The sequence below is a fragment of the Salmo trutta genome, chromosome 7 (genome assembly GCF_901001165.1).
Source record: "Salmo trutta chromosome 7, fSalTru1.1, whole genome shotgun sequence".
NCBI classification, from domain to species: Eukaryota; Metazoa; Chordata; class Actinopteri; order Salmoniformes; family Salmonidae; genus Salmo; species Salmo trutta.
Genome location: NC_042963.1, coordinates 9,649,164 through 9,668,751, shown reverse-complemented (window position 1 = coordinate 9,668,751; position 19,588 = coordinate 9,649,164). Strand labels below are relative to the sequence as shown.

Genomic DNA, 19,588 nt, shown 5'->3' with positions numbered 1-19,588 from the left:
AACGTGGATAGGGGGCTGCTCCCTCTTCTGTTTCCTGAAGTCCACGATCATCTCCTTTGTTTTGTTGACATTGAGTGTGAGGTTATTTTCCTGACACCACACTCCGAGGGCCCTCACCTCCTCCCTGTAGGCTGTCTCGTTGTTGTTGGTAATCAAGCCTACCACTGTAGTGTCGTCTGCAAACTTGATGATTGAGTTGGAGGCGTGCATGGCCACGCTGTCATGGTTGAACATGGAGTACAGGAGAGGGCTGAGAACGCACTCTTGTGGGGCCCCAGTGTTGAGGATCAGCGGGGTGGAGATGTTGTTACCTACCCTCACCACCTGGGGGCGGCCCGTCAGGATGTCCAGGACCAAGTTGCACAGGGCGGGGTCGAGACCCAGGGTCTCGAGCTTAATGACAAGTTTAGAGGGTACTATGGTGTTAAATGCTGAGCTGTAGTCGATGAACAGTATTCTTACATAGGTATTCCTCTTGTCCAGATGGGATAGGGCAGTGTGCAGTGTGATTGCATCGTCTGTGGACCTATTGGGGCGGTAAGCAAATTGAAGTGGGTCTAGGGTGGCAGGTAAGTTGGAGGTGATATGATCCTTGACTAGTCTCTCAAAGCACTTCATGATGACAGAGGTGAGTGCTACGGGGCGATAGTCATTAAGTTCAGTTACCTTTGCCTTCTTGGGTACAGGAACAATAGTGGCCATCTTGAAGCATGTGGGGACAGCAGACTGGGAAAAAGATGTTTTGAATATGTCCGTAAACACACCAGTCAGCTGGTCTGCGCATGCTCTGAGGACGCGGCTGGGGATCCTGTCTGGGCTGGCATCCTTGCGAGGGTTAACACGTTAAAATGTTTTACTCACGTTGGCTGCAGTGAAGGAGAGCCCGCAGGTTTTGGTAGCGGGCCGTGTCAGTGGCACTGTATTGTCCTCAAAGCGAGCAAAGAAGTTGTTTAGTTTGTCTGGGAGCAAGACATCGTGGTCCGCGACGGGGATGGTTTTCCTTTTGTAGTCCGTGATTGACTGTAGACCCTGCCACATACCTCTCGTGTCTGAGCCATTGGTCAACTGTGCCCAAAATTGATTTAGACCTTTGTGGTATCATTTTGATTGTAGAGGTCTATACACTACATAAAATTATAGTAATTTCGATTAAGAATGCATTGAATTACTGATCTGTATTATAATCATCATAAATAAGTTAATAGTAGAATTATGGGTTAATTATACTGGATGTTAATATAAATGTACATTCTGCCAATGTTGATATGTGTTAAATTGAGGGTTTTTTGATTTTGAGTGATGGGACCAATTTGAATCACTGACCAATGTCATTCTACATTTTGGTTGGATAATTCATTGGATTTTTAATTAAGATTTGGAAACTGAATGATTTTTAAAACTGAAGGATTGATTTGAGTTTAGTATGTTAATAACTGTATGAGTGAAGCAATAAAGGTATTAGGGATTGATTGTTTTGATTGTTGTTATGAACTAAAGATGTTGACCCTATTCTCAGCATGGCCTGCTGAATGGAGAGGGTGAACTCTGATCTGGAGAGTGAAACTGATCCTAGTCTATTTGCTCTATAGGCATTGCCTTATAAATAGTGGAATCATCATACGAAGGGCTATATAAATAAATTTGATTTGATTTGATTTGATACTTGTCTTGGGTCATGTTCATTAGGCACCAACGGAATACATTTTACTTTAACCAGGAGTCACTACCTGGATTTGTCCATCAATTGTTATGCAAATTTTAGTTTCTGGGATGGAAATAGTCATTTCCACCATATCATGCTGATCCATTGGCATGTGATAGATAACTAAAGCTTATTTTATTAAACTCCAATGTTGCATGCCCTGCATTATGCATTAAATATGTGCTTTTCACTGTTTATGAAGATATAGCTTTGAATCTCATAAACTGTATGCATCTTTTGTTTTTCTTCATGGGTTTGTGCAGGTGACTGCGTATCATAACCTCCCCAGACAAATTGCTAGAGTGCTTAGAAAATGTGTTGGAGGTTGAAATTGGAGACAGTGCTAAGTTTCTTGAAAGGAGGATGAGCCAGTGCTATGGCAGCCAGTCACGTGCAGGAACCCATGCAATGAGTTATTGCTTTTGTGCTTCTTGGTTTATGTAGAATGTATGCATTTTCTACATGTGAATGAATGTTCTTAAATCTTGTAATTTTCTTTTAAATTGAGAGGATTCTCAAAATGGGGGATTATGGTGGAAAATTGCAAGACTATGTTATAATACTTTTATTGCATCAAATGGTTGTTTTATGAAACAGAATAGAGTATTCTGTTACCTATTGTGTGTGTGTTCTACTGAGGATGGGCCTCTGGGAGATAACACTGACAGGAGATTTACGATATCTTTTGGGTGATAAAACCTAAAGAGCATTCCAGAGCATGAATTAATGTTTCTGTTCTATACCATACCAGGAAGAGATGGTTCCAGTTTGGAGTCAGAGGAACAGACACTGGTCTCTACACAATGAAAACTGTTGACACAGCAGATACTGTCTGCTATGTATTATAGGTATCTTTCATACAGATCTTAACCTTGTTCGTCATGTAGGTTGAAAGGGGTGTATCTTGGCTATAAAAGACCTTTGTACTTTTGTCTAGGGGCTCTCAACGAATCATCTGAGCGTGAATCATCGACCAGTCATGACCAGCCATCATTATCGTAGAGCACTCAATCGATTCACTTTATATGTGTGCGTTGTATTGACCTGCTCCCTTATTAATAAGTGATTAAAGATTTAGTTTAAGTATAACTCTGACTTGTGTGATAAGTTTGTCTCTCCTCATTTGATAGTAAAGAAATGAACAACCACAGGCTGCTCGACCATGGATGGCGCCGACAGACATGGCATCTCTGCTTCTAGCTCCTAAGCAACTTTGCAGTAATTTGTTTTTTTGCTTGTTATTTCTTACATTATTAGCCCAGAATGTTTTTTGTGTTATTACATACAGCCGGAAATAACTTTTGGATATCAGAGCAGCGGTAACTCACCAGCTTTACGAATAGGAATACGACTTTCCCGAATTGGATCCTTTGTTCGTACCCCCCAGGGCAATTGAACTTATCCCTAAGGCTGCTCCAAGACGCCCCCGGTGGAGAAAAGGTATTCGGAGTGGACTTCTAGTCCAACTCAGGAGGAAGCAAACACAAACAGTTTAGTTATTCCATCCGAAAGGCAGTCAAACAGGCAAAACATCAGTACAGAGACAAAGTGGAGTCACAATTCAATGGCTCAGGCATGAGACGTATGTGGCAGGGTCTACAGACAATCACGGATTACAAAGGGAAAACCAGCCATGTCGCAGACACCGACGTCTTGCTCCCAGACAAGCTAAACACCTTCTTTGCCCACATTGAGGATAACACAGTGCCACCGATGCGGACCGCTCCCAAGACATATAAGCGTGTTAACCCTCGCAAGGCTGCCGGCCCAGATGGCATCCCTAGCCGCATCCTCAGAACATGCGCAGACCAGCTGGCTGGAGTGTTTACGGACATATTCAATCTCTTCCTATCCCAGTCAACTGTCCTGATGTCAGCTTTGCACACTCTTGGTATACTCTCAACCATCTTCATGAGGTAGTCACATGGAATGCATTTAAATGAACAGATGTGCCTTGTTAAAAGTTAATAATAAGAAGACTTGCTTGGGCCAAGAAACATGAGCAATATCAATCAATCAATCAAACATATTTATAAAGTCCTTCTTACATCAGCTGATGTCACAAAGTGCTGTACAGAAACCCAGCCTAAAACCCCAAACAGCAAGCAATGAAGGTGTAGAGCACGGTGGCTAGGAAAAACTCCCTAGAAAGGCCAGAACCTAGGAAGAAACCTAGAGAGGAACCAGGCTATGAGGGGTGGCCAGTCCTCTTCTGGCTGTGCTGGATGGAGATTATAACAGAATATGGCCAAGATGTTGAAATGTTCATAGATGACCATCAGGGTCAAATAATAATTACCATTGTGGTTGTTGAGGGTGCAACAGGTCAGCACCTCAGGAGTACATGTCAGTTGGCTTTTCATAGCCGATCATTAAGAGTATTTCTACCGCTCCTGCTGTCTCTAGAGAGTTTAAAACAGCAAGTCTGGGACAGGTAGCATGTCCGGTAAACAGGTCAGGGTTCCATAGCTGCAGGCAGAACAGTTGAAACTGGAGCAGCAGCACGGCCAGGTGGACTGGGGACAGCAAGGAGTCATCAGGCCAGGTAGCCCTGAGGCATGGTGCTCAGGTCCTCCGAGAGAGAGAAAGAAAGAAAGAAAGACAGAAAGAAAGAAAGAGAGAGAGAGAGAGAGAGAAAGAGAGAGAGAGAGAGAAAAAGAGAGAGAATTAGAGAGAGCATACTTAAATTCACACAGGACACTGGATAAGACAGGAGAAATACTCCAGATATAACAGACTGACCCTAGCCCCCTAAACTACTGCAGCATAAATACTGGAGGCTGAGACAGGAGGGGTCCTTGAAACAGTCTTGATATGTTTGCCAAAAGAGAGATCAGGGTTCAGAGTAACGCCGAGGTCCTTCACAGTTTTATTTGAGACGACTGTACAACCATCAAGATTAATTGTCAGATTCAACAGAAGATCTCTTTGTTTACAAATAGACATTAGACCGGGGCAATCTGTCCTTTGGTCTGATGAGTCCAAATTTGAGATTTTTGGTTCCAAACGCCGTGTCTTTGTGAGACACAGAGTAGGTGAATGGATGATTTACGCATTTGTGGTTCCCACCGTGAAGCATGGAGGAGTGATGGTGTGGGGGTGCTTTGCTGGTGACACTGTCAGGGATTTATTCAGAATTCAAGGCACACTTAACCAACATGGCTACCACAGCATTCTGCAACAATACGCCATCCCATCTGGTTTGCGCTTATTGGGACTGTCATTTGTTTTTCAACAGGACAATGACCCAAAACACTCCTCCAGGCTGTGTATGGGCTATTTGACCAAGAAGGAGAGTGATGGAGTGCTGCGTCAGATGACCTGGCCTCCACAATCACCCGACCTCAACCCAATTGAGATGGTTTAGGATGAGTTGGTGTTAGGTGCCTCCTAAGAAGAGGTAGGTGCAGGTGTCAGGAGCAGGAGAGCAAGGAATTTCCAGTAGCACAAACGTTTGTTGAACGTCCCAAAACACGACAATTACAGGTGGGGAAACACACCCAACGAAGTTGCCACACACAGGGAAATAAACGTAACACACGGAGGAGAAACCTCTACTCCTAAATACACTACAAACGGTACAACACGACCGTGAGAAAAAAAACCCTGTGGCGCAAACACGCACCCCTAGCAGAGCAACAACAGCAAATAATCCCGCACAGAATAGCAGGCATAGAATAGCAGGCAGCGGAGGTTAATAAACCCACCGAAATTAACTAATGCAACACAGGTGTAAACAAAACAGACAGACACAAACGAAAAGGAAAAACGGATCGGTGGCAGCTAGTAGGCCGGCGACGACGACCGCCGAGCACCGCCCGAACAGGGAGAGGAGCCACCTTCGGTGGAAGTCGTGACAGTTGGACCGCAGAGTGAAGGAAAAGCAGCCAACAAGTTCTCAGCATATGTGGGAACTCCTTCAAGACTGTTGGAAAAGCATTCCTCATGAAGCTGGTTGAGAGAATGCCAAGAGTGTGCAAAGCTGTCACAAAGGCAATGGGTGGCTACTTTGAAGAATCTAAAATCTAAAATATATTTGTATTTGTTTATCACTTTTTTGTTACAACATGATTCCATATGTGTTATTTCATAGTGTTGATGTCTTCACTATTATTCTACAATGTAGAAAATAGTACAAATAAAGAAAAACCCTTGAATGAGTAGGTGTGTCCAGACTTTTGACTGGTACTGTATACCTGCCTTCTGTAAGGCCCTATGATCTGTGAACCGTGCATGACAGACAATATCTTGATGTCATTATACTCCGTATAGTGTTTTCTCAAATATGGAATATGTCTAGATTCTGAAATACACATTTTCACATAAATTTATTCAACATAAAAAAATATTACTATTAATTCCTCAAAACGACCGTTTTTATATATACTGAACAAAAATATAAATGCAACATGCAACAATGTAAAGGTTATGCTGAGTTACAGTTCATATAAGGAAATCAGTTGATTGAAATAAATTCATTAGGTCCTAATCTATGGATTTCACACGACTGGTAGGGGTGCCGCCACTGGTGGGCCTGGAGGGCATAGGCTCACCCACTTGGGAGCCAGGCCGACCCACTGGGGAGCCAAGCCCAGCCAATCAGAATGAGCTTTTCCCCCACAAAAGGGCTTTATTACAGATAGAAAAACTCCTCCGCACCCCCCATTTCTTGGATCTCTTATTTCAGCTCATGAAACATGGGACAAACAGTTGACATGGTGTGTTTATTTTTTGTTTAGTGTAGTTTATTTTTACACATTGTTTGTAACAATTATACTCTACAAACATCTACAATTTCTTTCTGGTACTTTTAATGATATGACCCATTTTATACATAGAAATTGACATTATAGGTCATTAACCAATCACAGCCCTCTTTTAGGATTGCACACTCAGCAAGACACCAGCAGAGGGAGTTCCCTTTGAATCCATTTTCCCATTCACTGTGTTGGTTGTTGGTGGTGCGCATAACATTTTTCATACCTTCAGAATTAGCAGAGTCCACTCTGGAAATGTGATGTACTTGTAGGGTATATTGTTCCAAATAATGTCTTAAAATGAACAACATCAAAAGGGTTATTTTGAAATATGAATATATTTAATGTTGAATAAATGAATGTGAAACATTTAAGAATCAAGACATACTCCATATTTTAGAGCACATAATAAGGAGTATAATGACACAAATGTTTTCTGTATCACTTAGTGTTCACAGATCATATCGTCTTACAGGAGGCATGTATAGGTCTAAAAAGGGCCTAAAATGGCCATTTTCATTATGATTTTCTCAAAAATGGTTTGTGATAAAACTGTAAGAAGAATTTCAAACATCCTTCCTCTCAATGAAGTTTCTATGTGAGATTTGTCAGAACAATCTGCGATACCAAAACTATTTTCCGCTCCCGCTGGTGTGGAATCGCCCAACAACAGATGTACAAATGGAGAGCTGTGAATCACTCCTGGCTGTGATGTGAGTGACATGTTAAGGGTCATCAAACTGTCAGTGCATACCCCCTATGCATTTGTGTTGACACACTGCCTTTAGAGGGAAAAGTACTGTTAGTCCATAATCATTTTAGGGTAGGTCAGGTGAGGACATCGATTTAGGGTATGTGTTTCAAGGTAAATGTTTTATTTGTTCAGAATGTTGTGTATGTCGAAGGTGGACAGGAACATGGTCAACATAGGTACCGAGAATGACAGGGTCCTTCACTGACTCAACCCCATCACACTGGCTGGTGCATAGGGCAAAGGGTCCTTAGCCAGATGATAAGGGAATGGTGGGGTACAAAGTTCCAGGGGAGTTTTGTGTGTTTTGGACTACTGCAAAATGTTCTTACTAGGATTTGTATTTATTTATCTTGAGAGAAAGTACATTCCTCTGTAAATGTTTCAGGACACAGCTCTCTCTTTATCAATATTGCACCACGAATCCTTCAGTCCCAGTTCACTGATTTACCCATCATGAGGGTAATCAACCCTAGAGTGAAGCAAAAAAACAACAGTTATGCTGTAGGCTACCTGTTACATTACTGTGTTAAATAAAAATGGTCAAGTGTGAATTTAGAATGTGTATAAATTGAAGCTTTATTTTCCACACATGAAGCAATTGCACTGTATCGTATACTACTTATCTGTATTTGACTGTATATACCTATTTAGCTTACATGTACTCCTGTATACATACTGTACGTGCTGTGGTCATTTGGGTCATTTGCCAGAAATCATAATTCCCTTCAGAAACTGGATCGCAAAATAACCCAATGCATGGAGCATTGAAACACCACTGTCAAAACCAGTTCTGGAGAGACGATCATGTAAGCAAGGTGTAGCTGTTCCATAGATTAGGGTCTATTAGCCTACTTACCCCCATTTTTACATAGTTTTTTTTTACAATGGAAAAATCATGCTAATCTGCACTCAAGCTGACAGAGCCTCAACACGTTTTTGAGAGATCCGTTGTTAGAGGCTGAAATCAATTACTTTAATAAATCGAAACTGATTGATGAAACTGATTGATGGTTCATTAGAAAAAAAGAATCTCCCATTCATGAAAATGTGCGCATTACGCACGAGAACAGCACATGGGTCTCCTGTCACGAGTCTCGTATATGTCCTTTGGAAAGAGTTAAATGATACAGTTAAACCCAAACCTTGAGGTGTTTCACATGTTTGGGAATGGTGTAGCAGGGGTGTATGGCACAACACTCAGTCTCCACCAATGAAGTGATGGGCAGGGTTCAACACCCATTTTCGGGGGCTTGCTATAAAGCTGGTTTATAACAGACTTATCAGTGTAAGTACATATTGAGTATTTTACCTGAATTCCTTCATTTGGAGTGTGAAATTATTTTGAGATTGTAAAGGTATTTAAAAGTTATTTTGTCATTTAAATGTCTGATTACGCATTTAACTACCCTTTGCAAGTAAATATCCAATTTATTAACAGGAAATGTAAAATCCGCTACGGGTCAAATTGATTATTGACTTTTATTTAAGGTATAGCTCGCATGTTTATTATTACGCATGCAGAAACAAATATTACCTTATTTAAAAGAGATGCCTATAGGCAATGTCGTTTCAGAACATTTGTTGTTTTTGTCTTATTTCAAATCTCTTATGTTTCTCACATTTTTGGGATAACTCAACGAGTTGATTAGATTTTATTAGGTTCAATTTAAGTCAATTAGGTTATTAATGTATTGTTCTTGCGTGATGTAAATTTGTTTTACTTCTTAGCGTATGGACTATACAATGCATCTATTTATACTGCGCTTGTGATAAGATAGCCACTGATAGACTTGTCCAAGTCCGATCAGTCGATGGCTCTTCATTAGGCCACCTTAATGTTCAACTGCGCGCATATCTTCATTTCAGTTCAGAACAGTAAGCGCAGCGCGTTTGAGTTCAATCTGGATTTTATAGACATGGCACCTGTTGAATTTACATGGGTAATTGAACATCTGGGCTAGCCTACTTCTCTGCACTGATGTTTAATTATCCAAGTTTATTTGCAGTTTTCCAATGTATTATTTGTATATTCATTCCTAATATTAGTATAGTATAGTATTTTATTTGTATGATATTTAAAAAAAAAATGTAATGCAGGAATTATTCATCGAAATCTATTTGTTTTACCTATCTTTTTCTCCCAATTTGACTTTTCTTCCTATCACTTCCATCTGGAGCTGCAGTTGCAACATGGAGGACAATTCCTATGTGGTCAAAATGAATTGGAATGGTGTCAATGAGAATAATTCTCTCAATGGCGTCAATGGAAAAGGTCTTAATGGGAATGGTATCCAACATAAGACTGTGAAAGGCAGTGTTTATAAATCCAAGCAGAAGAGCCACAGGCGGCGATGGAACATCCGGCCCTCAGAGATGTCAATCAACACCTTGAATCCCATCCGTGCCATTGTGGACGGGATGAAGCTCACACCCAACCCCGAGAAGGCCATGATTGCTCTATCCATTGGTGAGATGCTACACCACTATCTTATTTGCATATACTCAGTGTGTTCACTTGTGATGTGCAGTTGTCCAGAATTATGTTTCTTGTGTACTCCTTTGTCTTCCTGTCACACATTCAGGGGACCCTACAGTGTTCGGGAACCTGCCTACCGATGAAAAAGTTAGCCAGGCCTTGAAGGATGCCATTGACTCACACAAATACAACGGCTATGCTCCATCTGTTGGTAAGACTCACACAAATACAACGGCTATGCTCCGTGTGTTGGTAAGACTCACACAAATACAACGGCTATGCTCCGTGTGTTGGTAAGACTCACACAAATACAACGGCTATGCTCCGTGTGTTGGTAAGACTCACACAAATACAACGGCTATGCTCCGTGTGTTGGTAAGACTCACACAAATACAACGGCTATGCGCCTTCTGTTGGTAAGACTCATACAGACACTTTATCACAGCACCAACACTTCAAAAAGCTTGTCAAGTGCAAAAAACGAAGGATAGAGTGAGATGGCGTAAAATTATATTTTTTTGTAAAGAAAATGACATGGTAATTGAGAAGATATGAGATGAGGCACAGCTAAAAGGGGAGTTGGGGGACTTGCAAGGGGTTGAGAGGTTGGATGTTTTTTAAAGGAATTTTGGTCAGGGAAGTTAAGAGAGCTAAGTGAAATAGGGCCATTTACCTGTCTGCAGATGAACTGAATAGGTTCCCCGCTATGATTGATGATGATTGTAGCTCTAATGAAGTATGCATGGGAAATCTCCCTTTGTCCCAGCAGACTACTGAATACAACATACAATACAAAATATAAGCTGTTGTCTTCTACTCATCGACAGGTTATCAGAAGAGCAGAGATGTGGTGGCAAACTTCTACAGTTGCCCCGAGGCCCCCTTGGAGGCAGAGGTGCGTTTACCTGACTCATCCTTTATCTGCTTTTCCTCGTTCAAACTTTATTTTTCTTCACCATATATTCACCTCTGTCTCCCTACTGTAACTTTTCCCCAGAACTAGAGGACATACAGACCTCTAAAAATCTCTTGTTATCTTCCTTGCAGGATGTGGTTCTGACCAGTGGCTGCAGCCAGGCTATAGATCTGGCCATCACGGTGCTGTGTAACCCTGGAGACAACATCCTAATCCCCTGCCCTGGATTCTCCCTCTACAAGACTTTGGCTGTGTCTCTGGGCATCCAGGTCAAACTGTACAACCTGCTGGTGAGTACTGGAGGGAGAGGGGAGGGATTCAAATGGGAGGGAGAGTGACAAAAACATGTTTTGAGGAGAAGGAACAAAATAGAGGGAAAATTAAGCAAACAAAGAAAAAGCGGGCTGATATAGATTTTTTTGTGAAGAGAAAGAGAGAGGGAGAGAGCAAGGGCGGGGAAAAATATATTGTTGAAAGGGAAAGACCGGGGTAAATGCTGAGTTCTTCCTCACTGGTGCAAATCTAGCACTTATAAATCACATTGGATGCTTTCTTTCCTTTAGGCTTACACACACGCACACGCCTACGCACGCACACGCCTACGCCTACGCACGCACACACACACACACACACACACACACACACACACACACACACACACACACACACACACACACACACACACACACACACACACACACACACACACACACACACACACACACATAACCACACGCACACAATCATGCTACATATTACATACATACAAATACATAAATACTTGGAGCTGCATATCATTATGAATTTAATTACATCCATAACAAATATGAACAACATTTCAAAACTGAATTCAGGTCACTCTGGGACACAGTTGTATGTCGTGACTCTTGAGGTCATTGTGTTTACATGATAACTGCACACAATGTAAAGAGCTGCTACAGAGCCACCTTACAGAGATCCCATTAAACCAATCAACTATCAAACCAAATTAGTTTATAGTCAGACTACTCGTCTCAGGGTGCAGTCAAAGGTCAGTTGAGATAGTTAGGGCAGTGCAGAATCTGCAGATAGGTTTGTGTGTTTTCAAGTGCATGTGCCTGCTCTCTGCCTCATAGTGGCTTTGTCTGTCCTTGCAGCCAGAGAAGTCTTGGGAGATCGATCTCCAGCACATGGAAAGCCTGATCGATGACAGGACAACCTGCCTGATCATCAACAATCCTTCCAACCCTTGCGGCTCTGTCTACAGTAAAGAGCATCTAAAGAATGTCCTCTCAGGTGAGCTCTGTTCATTCACCCCCTGAGCCACAGTGTTCACTCTCACTATAGCACAATATAAGGATTTATACTAAAACAATTGACTGTGTCTATTCTCGTCTAGTTGCCTCCAAAAATTGCATCCCAATCCTGGCTGATGAGATCTATGGTGACATGGTGAGTTCAAGACACACACAGAAGCCCTATAAGAAACAAACACATCACAGACAAACACTCATAAAGACTAATAGAGAACTGCCATTGTGTCTGTTGCATAAAAGGAGAGGATAATGTATTGTCTTCTGGCATTGAGGAGTTGTTGAGCTTACTTGGGTCTAACACAGGGTGGATTGGGTTATGGTGGTCTATGGAGGTGTGGTGGAGTACAGTAATAGCCAGGTCATGCATCCAGGAGGAGGCTTCTAGTTCTGGGGTATAGCCTACGTGCTGGCCACTGGCCCTCATGTAATACATAATACCAGCGAGGCACATTCTTTAACATTCTGTAACAGGGAGGTTTTCCCTGGCTCAGCTCTGCTGGGTATCCGAGGAGACCTGCCTGACACGTCCACATCAGCACTGGGGGGATTATGGGTGTCACAGGCTGAATGCGGGGCTGGCAGTGGCGGGGCAACAGTGCTTAGGTTAGGTCAGCCAGGGCAAGTGAAGGATGAGCCACAGAGGTAATACTGTAGTAGTGCTGAGTGATTAGTGCTTTTTGAGGACGGTTCAGTTTCGTTTAGATGAATGAAAAAAATATCCTAATAATAATTTCGGTTTCGATTACTTTTTTAAACATTAAAAGCAGTATGTGGGTTGAATTGTCACGCCCTGACCATAGAGAGCCTTTTATTCTCTATGTTGGTTAGGTCGGGGTGTGACTAGGGTGGGTATTCTAGGTTGTTTTATTTCTATGTTGGCCTGGTATGGTTCCCAATCAGAGGCAGCCATTTATCGTTGTCTCTGATTGGGGATCATATTTAGGCAGCCATTTCCCCACTGTGTTTTGTGGGATCTTGTTTTTGTGTAGTTGCCTGTGTGCACTCCAGAACGTCACATTTCGTTTGTTCTTTATTGTTTTGTTTGTGCTGAAGTTTCACTTTATAATAAAGATGTGGAACGCTACGTACGCTCCGCCTTGGTCCAGTTCTTACGACGATCGGGACATGAATGCTGTAACAACACAGAATAAAACAGTGAATCAAAGTTCCATGATGCTTATCACATAGAAACCATCATTTATTCACATTACTTTGATAAAATATTTCAGCTGTTGTGTATATTACATTTGTTTTATTTGATTACTTTATTATTTCATTCCAAGTCATCATCTCATCTCTATAGAGCTGCTGCCTATGCTGTCTGACAAAATCACTATATTGTAGTTCTTCAAAGTAAATAAGGCATACTTTTATGCCTGCTGAATACCAACTATCAATCACTTAGAAAATGTATTTTCAGGTAGAGATACCTTGTGAAGCAGCAGCTGATCTCTGTACCACCTCAAAATCGTCAGTAGGTGCTCCTCTGCTCTGCTTTGAGGGTTGGAATTAGTTTAGTAATTTCCGAGAGTTGTTTTAAGATTTTGGGGGGATAGTTTAATGTATTGGAATTTGTTTTTACCATTGTTGGCTGTTAAACAGCTTATATTTTTAAATTGACATTCTGTAAGGTGTTTTAAGATGTGTTTAATAGGGGAACAGTATTTTTGCAGTATTTCATGCATTGATGAGATTTACAAGAAATCCGTGTTTTTTATGATTAGTCCCTGTGAGAATGGAGAGAGGTGGTTGGGGTGATTTGTGAATCCTTTAGAGGGGGTGATTGGGGTTGTTGAGTGCATAAATCACATGAGCTCTGAATCCACCAATGTCTCACTCAGTACAACAGAAGAACTCAGAATGACTGTGCACTTTTTCCGCATGTGTCTGCGATTAATGCAGATGTGAGGGTAGTATAGTGCGAGAGCGGGTGAGAGGGTGGGGGTGAGTGGGGGTGTTTAGGGGCTGCGTGGAGGCATGACGTGTCTGGGCAGCATCAGTTCCATCTCACGGTTAGAGGGGAATGTTTGGCAAGCACCAGGCTCTCTCCCTAAGGGCCCCTGTGGGCTCCTCTCTGAGGAAAAAGCCTATCGCTCACGAGAGCTTAGAGTGGTGCCAAAAATGCTCTGTTTGTAAATTAGGTCTGAGGTGAGGTTTAAGATGAGCTTTTTCTGAACTGTCAGTCATTGTGCTCTGACCAATAGGATGCGGGGCGGATCCCAAACGCGACGTCAAGGCCTCATCTCTAATGAAAGCCAGCTTACTACAGTTACTGTACCAGCTCATCTGGAGTTATTTCACTTCTTAAAAAATGTGTAATTGGATTACAGTTACATACTCAAAAACAGCTTAGTACATTTTGAATTACCCAATCTAAAATCAAGATGAGGGCTGCAAGTGTTTGCCTCAAACACACTGAAATGGCAGATTTTCAACATCTTTGAAAGCTGTGCTGAAGTGACCTTAAGTGGAAATTGAAGATTTCCCCTCTATTCTAATCTATTTGAAATCTCCAAAACTGCCATATTTGCTCTCCTTGGTTGCTTTTCGCAGAAAGGTATTTTAATCAAAAAAGTCAGTCCCACTAAACATCAGGGTCTTTGTGTCAAAAGGACATTTTTGATTAGTCAACACAGCTCTACCCTTTCCCCTTCCCAAGCTGGCCTTCAATCAGATTTATCTTGGATCCGTCTCATCTGTTGCATTTCCTTTTTTCCTGGCCACAATCTGCTTGGTGGCTGGGTGTATTTTTCAAGACATTTGCCCAACCCTGAGTGTACTGCTCTGTAGTGTGGATAGAATATACATGTATCACTATGTAAAAACACTTTCCCTTTAGTGTAAACTAACACTGATGATTTGACATTGTCCTCTACAGTGTTTTGTATTGATATGAGTGTGTACTGTATCTCCATTATCAGGTGTTTCCAGGTTGCAAGTACCAATCTATGGCGTCCCTCAGCAGTGATGTGCCCATCCTGGCATGTGGCGGTCTGGCCAAGCGATGGCTGGTTCCTGGCTGGAGGATGGGCTGGATCCTCATTCATGACAGGAATCAAATCTTCGGAAAAGAGGTATGTCCTTCAGCCTCTCACTAATTGCATATGTAAGGTTCAGTTTATCTATACACATACAATACACTACACCAGTGTTCCCTAACTGACAGCTCAAGGGGGATTTTACGTGGTCCCAGAAGTTTTCTGAGCAAAATCTTAATTTTTTAAAATTCTCATTTTATTGTTGGATGTAAAACACTGTAAAAAACGCCAGCAAATCAGGTCCAAGTCATTTTAATTTGGGAAATCTGTTCCAAAGTATTCCCACGCATAATAGAGAGATATACACTGAGTATACAAACATTAAGAACACCTGCTCTTTCCATGACATAGCCTGACCAGGTGAATCCAGGTGAAAGCTATTATCCCTTATTGATGTCACTTATTAAATCCACTTCAATCAGTGTAGATGAAGGAGAGGAAACAGGTTAAAGAAGGATTTTTAAGCCTTGAGACAATTGAGACATGGATTGTGTATTCTGAGGGTGAATGGGCAAGACAAAAGATTTAAGTGCCTTTGAACAGGGTATGGTAGTAGGTGCCAGGTGCACCAGTTTATGTCAAGAACTGCAACCAGGCTGGGTTTTTCAAGCTCAACAGTTTCCCGTGTGTATCAAGAATGGTCCACCACCCAAAGGACATCCAGCCTACTTGACACAACTGTGGGAAGCATTGGAGTCGACTTGGGCCAGAATCCCTGTGGAACGCTTTTGACACCTTGTAGAGTCCATGCCCTGACGAATTGAGGCTGTTCTGAGGGGAAAAGGGTGGGGGTGCAACTCAATATTAGGAAGGTGTTCCTAATGTTTGGTATACTCGGTGTATGTGATTGTACACAAATGTAAGCAAGGTTTGAAATTATTATTTTAGTCATATTTTTTCTGTTTGGGCTTCTTGCGGTCAATTTGCAGTCTACACATGATTTGTAATTATGTTCCGTCCCCCTGACCATCTGCTCAAGAATCTGCTTGATGTTCCCTGCACTACACCAATACTCCCACAGTAAAATTAGTCTGTGCATGTCCTCTGGGGTTTGAATCACTTCTTATGTATCTAATTTGTTTCTCTTCTGTGTTTAGATTCATCAGGGTTTGGTTAAGCTTAGCCAGAGGATTCTGGGTGCCTGCACCATTGTCCAGGGGGCGATAGAGAGCATCCTGAACGACACACCCCAGGAGTTTTACTACAGAACCATCAGTTTCCTCAAGGTGAGTCCCCCTCCCTTGAACCTTCCCCAATTATATTATTTACAGATGGTAGTAGTCTAACATATTGATGTATCTGGATATCTGTCTGTCTGACTGTCCTACTGACTTGTCTATTGACTGGTTTCCTGCTTCTTTCTCAGTCAAACTCAGAGATCTGTTTCTCTGAACTGTCCACTGTTCCTGGGCTGACCCCTGTGCTGCCAGCAGGAGCCATGTACCTCATGGTGAGTCTCACGTGTCCAGAACTCTTGGTGTGGAGTTGGTAGGTGGGGAGATAATAGAACAGACCAGGATACTTAGTGCGTGTCTTGGCATTTCTAGGTGGGGATTGAGATGGAACACTTCCCAGAGTTCCAGAATGATGTGCAGTTCACTGAGCGTCTGGTGACTGAGCAGTCCGTCTTCTGCCTGCCTGCTACGGTAAAACATCACACACACACACCCATCCATCCATCCATCCATCCATCCATCTAATGGTCTCATCCATCCTTTTTGTCTACCGAGGGTGGAGAAATGTCCTTGTTCTGACTTTTACAACTCTTCTCTCCCTGCAGGCATTTGAGTACCCAAATTACTTCCGGATCGTGGTGACCGTACCAGAGGAGATGATGGTGGAGGCATGTGCACGGATCCGGGAGTTTTGCCAGCGCCACTACAGACCCTGCAGCCAAGACAGCAATGAGCTGGACCAATGAGAGACAGCCTGAGAGAGAGGGAGACCAGAGAGTATGGACGTAGTAAGGGACAAAAGTGAATGTGAAAAAAAGAGAACGGGAAGAGAGCGGGTGAAAGAAAGAAGAGAAACTAGAGAAGAGGAGTGAGAGAATTATGTTGCACTGTAGGAGCAAAGGATTTAGCAATGTAATTGGTGGTCGTCCATCTTTGGTAACTTCAATTTATGAGCAAACCTGATATTTATATTTTGTACGGCCATTTTATGTTAACCTTAGTTTGACTTATTATTTGGCTTCATGGTTGTACAAATTCTCAAGGCTCCAGTGTTATTTTACATGTTGGGTTGACCAGAACACCATTGGGCATATGGGACCGGGGGTTTACCTAACCCCTTTGTTCAAACCATGATGGGGTTAATGGTTGGGTTGATCCTACCAGGAAAACAAATGGAACTCAAGCACCAGCACAGATCAGATAACATACAGCGCTTTCCATAGTCTGTGTTACATACTTTTTCTTGCTAGGATTACGATGCTCAACCAAAACCTTTCCTATCTACTTGTTCATCTATCTTCATGTAATATTGAATGTTTTTTTTATGTCAAAGTTATTTAAACCAAAGTAAAGCTATGAAATACCTGTTTTTTGTTGTTGTTGTGACTCACTAGCTCATGGTAATATAAAAACTAAATCAAAGGATGTATCCACTAATTTATTGATTATAGTTTGTTATTGAGGCCTACATCCAACCCAGACATGGGGATTTGACCTGAGCTGACCTGTCCATCAGTAAAGTCATGTAACAGCTTCAGGGTTGAATCAGTCCAGAATGGGGTTGGAGATGGTTAGGGTTTCACTCATTGGTCCTTTGTCTTTGTCACGCCTGCATGTACCCAGTGTTTATGATCAGGTGTAAATCTTCAAAAGACTTCAAGAGAATTAAAACATGAACACGACATTGACTGAATTGAGTCTTGAGCTGTTGTCATTTCATACTTTGTTTATTCAGTACTCTTATAGATTTTCTGCCAGAACTTTCTCTTATACTAAAATGTTATACCCCCTAGAAAGATCTCGAATCACCTTCAATTTCAAAGCGCTCTGAAGGCTCCCAAGGATTTAAAGAAAACAAACATCCTCACAAATGATAAATATTACATTGGAAAACTTCCCCTCTTACTAGACACAGATATATTTATCAGTTTGACTATTTGTACTGTAGATACACTTGTGGTTCAATGGTATGCTTCTCAAGAGTATTGTAAAAAATGAAAAATCGGTGTGATGACTGACTAGCATGAAATCATTACACACAGACACTGGCACATATAATCACATGGATGATACAGGGACTAATGGTCTCTACTGAAACCGTTCTTGACATTTCAATAACAAATCTCTGTGTGCGTTCACATTTCTTTTAAATTACTTCTAGAAAACGTTTTATGAGCTCTTCCCTATGACAGGTGGAGAAATGCTCACCACTGACACTATCTGGACCTGTGGAAGGTCAGAACATTATCTTCTCCCCTTCTCTTTATCAACAACATTATACTGTATCTCAAAGCAACAAAACGATTTGTCTTTCTTTGTGGTCTATGTTTGGTATCTTCAAGTGTGGTGTATTGCCGTGCCTGTCCTGTAATGCTGTGCGGGATGGTAGGCCTTGAAGGCCTCAGAGAAGGTGAGGAGTATCGGTGTCCAACTTCAACGTCCTCCAGCTGGAGAGACTGTTCTCTGGGGCCAAGGTTTGCCGTGCAGTTAACAAGGTACTCAATAAACCTTTAACCTGCTACTAAAGCAACATTCTGATATCATGAATAATGCATTATACCTCACTTCTTTAACCAGCTCATACATCCAGTACAATGTACAGTTAACTGTGTTTCTGCATGGATGCTACATGTGTAAACAGGTGTGTGTTTACCTTGCTGAAAGAGTGTGTGGGTGTTGTTAATGGGTCCGAGGGGAGGAGACAAGAATGGACAACAGCCGAAAGAGCGTTTTGACAGCCCTGTCATATCATCTCTCTCTTCTCTCCTGCAGGTGGCGCTGCATCCCTATCTGGTCCAGTCTAACCTGGCGGTTTTCTGCAAGTCTCGCAACAATACCCTCAATGCCCAAAGACCCTTTGGTTCCCCTAGGCCTAGAAGACCCAAAACGTGAGTCCTCCTGATAATAACATGTATAGGGGAGAGTGTGGTAAATTGAGCCATTTTTTACATTCAGCATCACTCCGTCAAGGCAAATATAGTATTTTTTCTAACAAAGATTCAACATGTGTTTCCCTAGAAATAATCAGAATTCATGTAAATGTTAGTTTTGAAAACATAGCTTGTCCAAAAAAAGTGGTCTCTTAGCGCAACATACTCCAGGTATGAGGTGAGTTGAGCCGCGGACGGGGTAAGTTAAGCCGCCTACACATTTCTGTACTGAATGAAATATTACCACCATTTCTTTAAAACCATGTCTATCTTTATTTCCCAAACACAATTCAAGACAATCACAGTCACTTTTTAGTATTTTAATCATTTTGAGCATCTTTGAACACAGGGTTAACACCTAACAAACACTTTGTACATTTTAAAAACACTTTTAACATAGGTCAGGCCTTGTTGTCACCTCATGTCCTAGCAATAATGCCTTACATTACGCCTGGGAAGAAATCACTTCAATTTGCTCAACTTGCAATTGGCTCAACTTACCCCAAGGCAAACATTTTGACTATATTAGCACACGCAGCTACAAG

At 41.9% G+C, this 19,588-nt stretch overlaps 1 protein-coding gene across 3 annotated transcripts; it reads left to right on the top strand.

Annotated features, from left to right (window-relative positions):
• The first annotated feature begins 8,406 nt into the window (after window positions 1–8,406).
• On the top strand, window positions 8,407–17,806 carry LOC115196871 (tyrosine aminotransferase). Of its 3 annotated transcripts, none has more exons than XM_029757850.1 (12): window positions 8,407–8,498; window positions 9,397–9,680; window positions 9,796–9,900; window positions 10,517–10,584; window positions 10,737–10,895; window positions 11,742–11,880; window positions 11,984–12,036; window positions 14,822–14,974; window positions 16,036–16,164; window positions 16,305–16,388; window positions 16,486–16,584; window positions 16,719–17,806. In XM_029757850.1, the coding sequence occupies exons 2-12, from the start codon at window positions 9,404–9,406 to the stop codon at window positions 16,857–16,859; spliced, it is 1,407 nt and encodes a 468-aa protein (XP_029613710.1). In that variant the 5' UTR covers window positions 8,407–8,498; window positions 9,397–9,403; the 3' UTR covers window positions 16,860–17,806. The 3 variants fall into 3 exon arrangements, with proteins under 3 accessions (XP_029613710.1, XP_029613708.1, XP_029613709.1); XM_029757848.1 differs by having other exon boundaries at window positions 8,483–8,568; XM_029757849.1 differs by lacking the exon at window positions 8,407–8,498 and adding an exon at window positions 8,529–8,568 and having other exon boundaries at window positions 9,391–9,680.
• The last annotated feature ends 1,782 nt before the right edge of the window (window positions 17,807–19,588 follow it).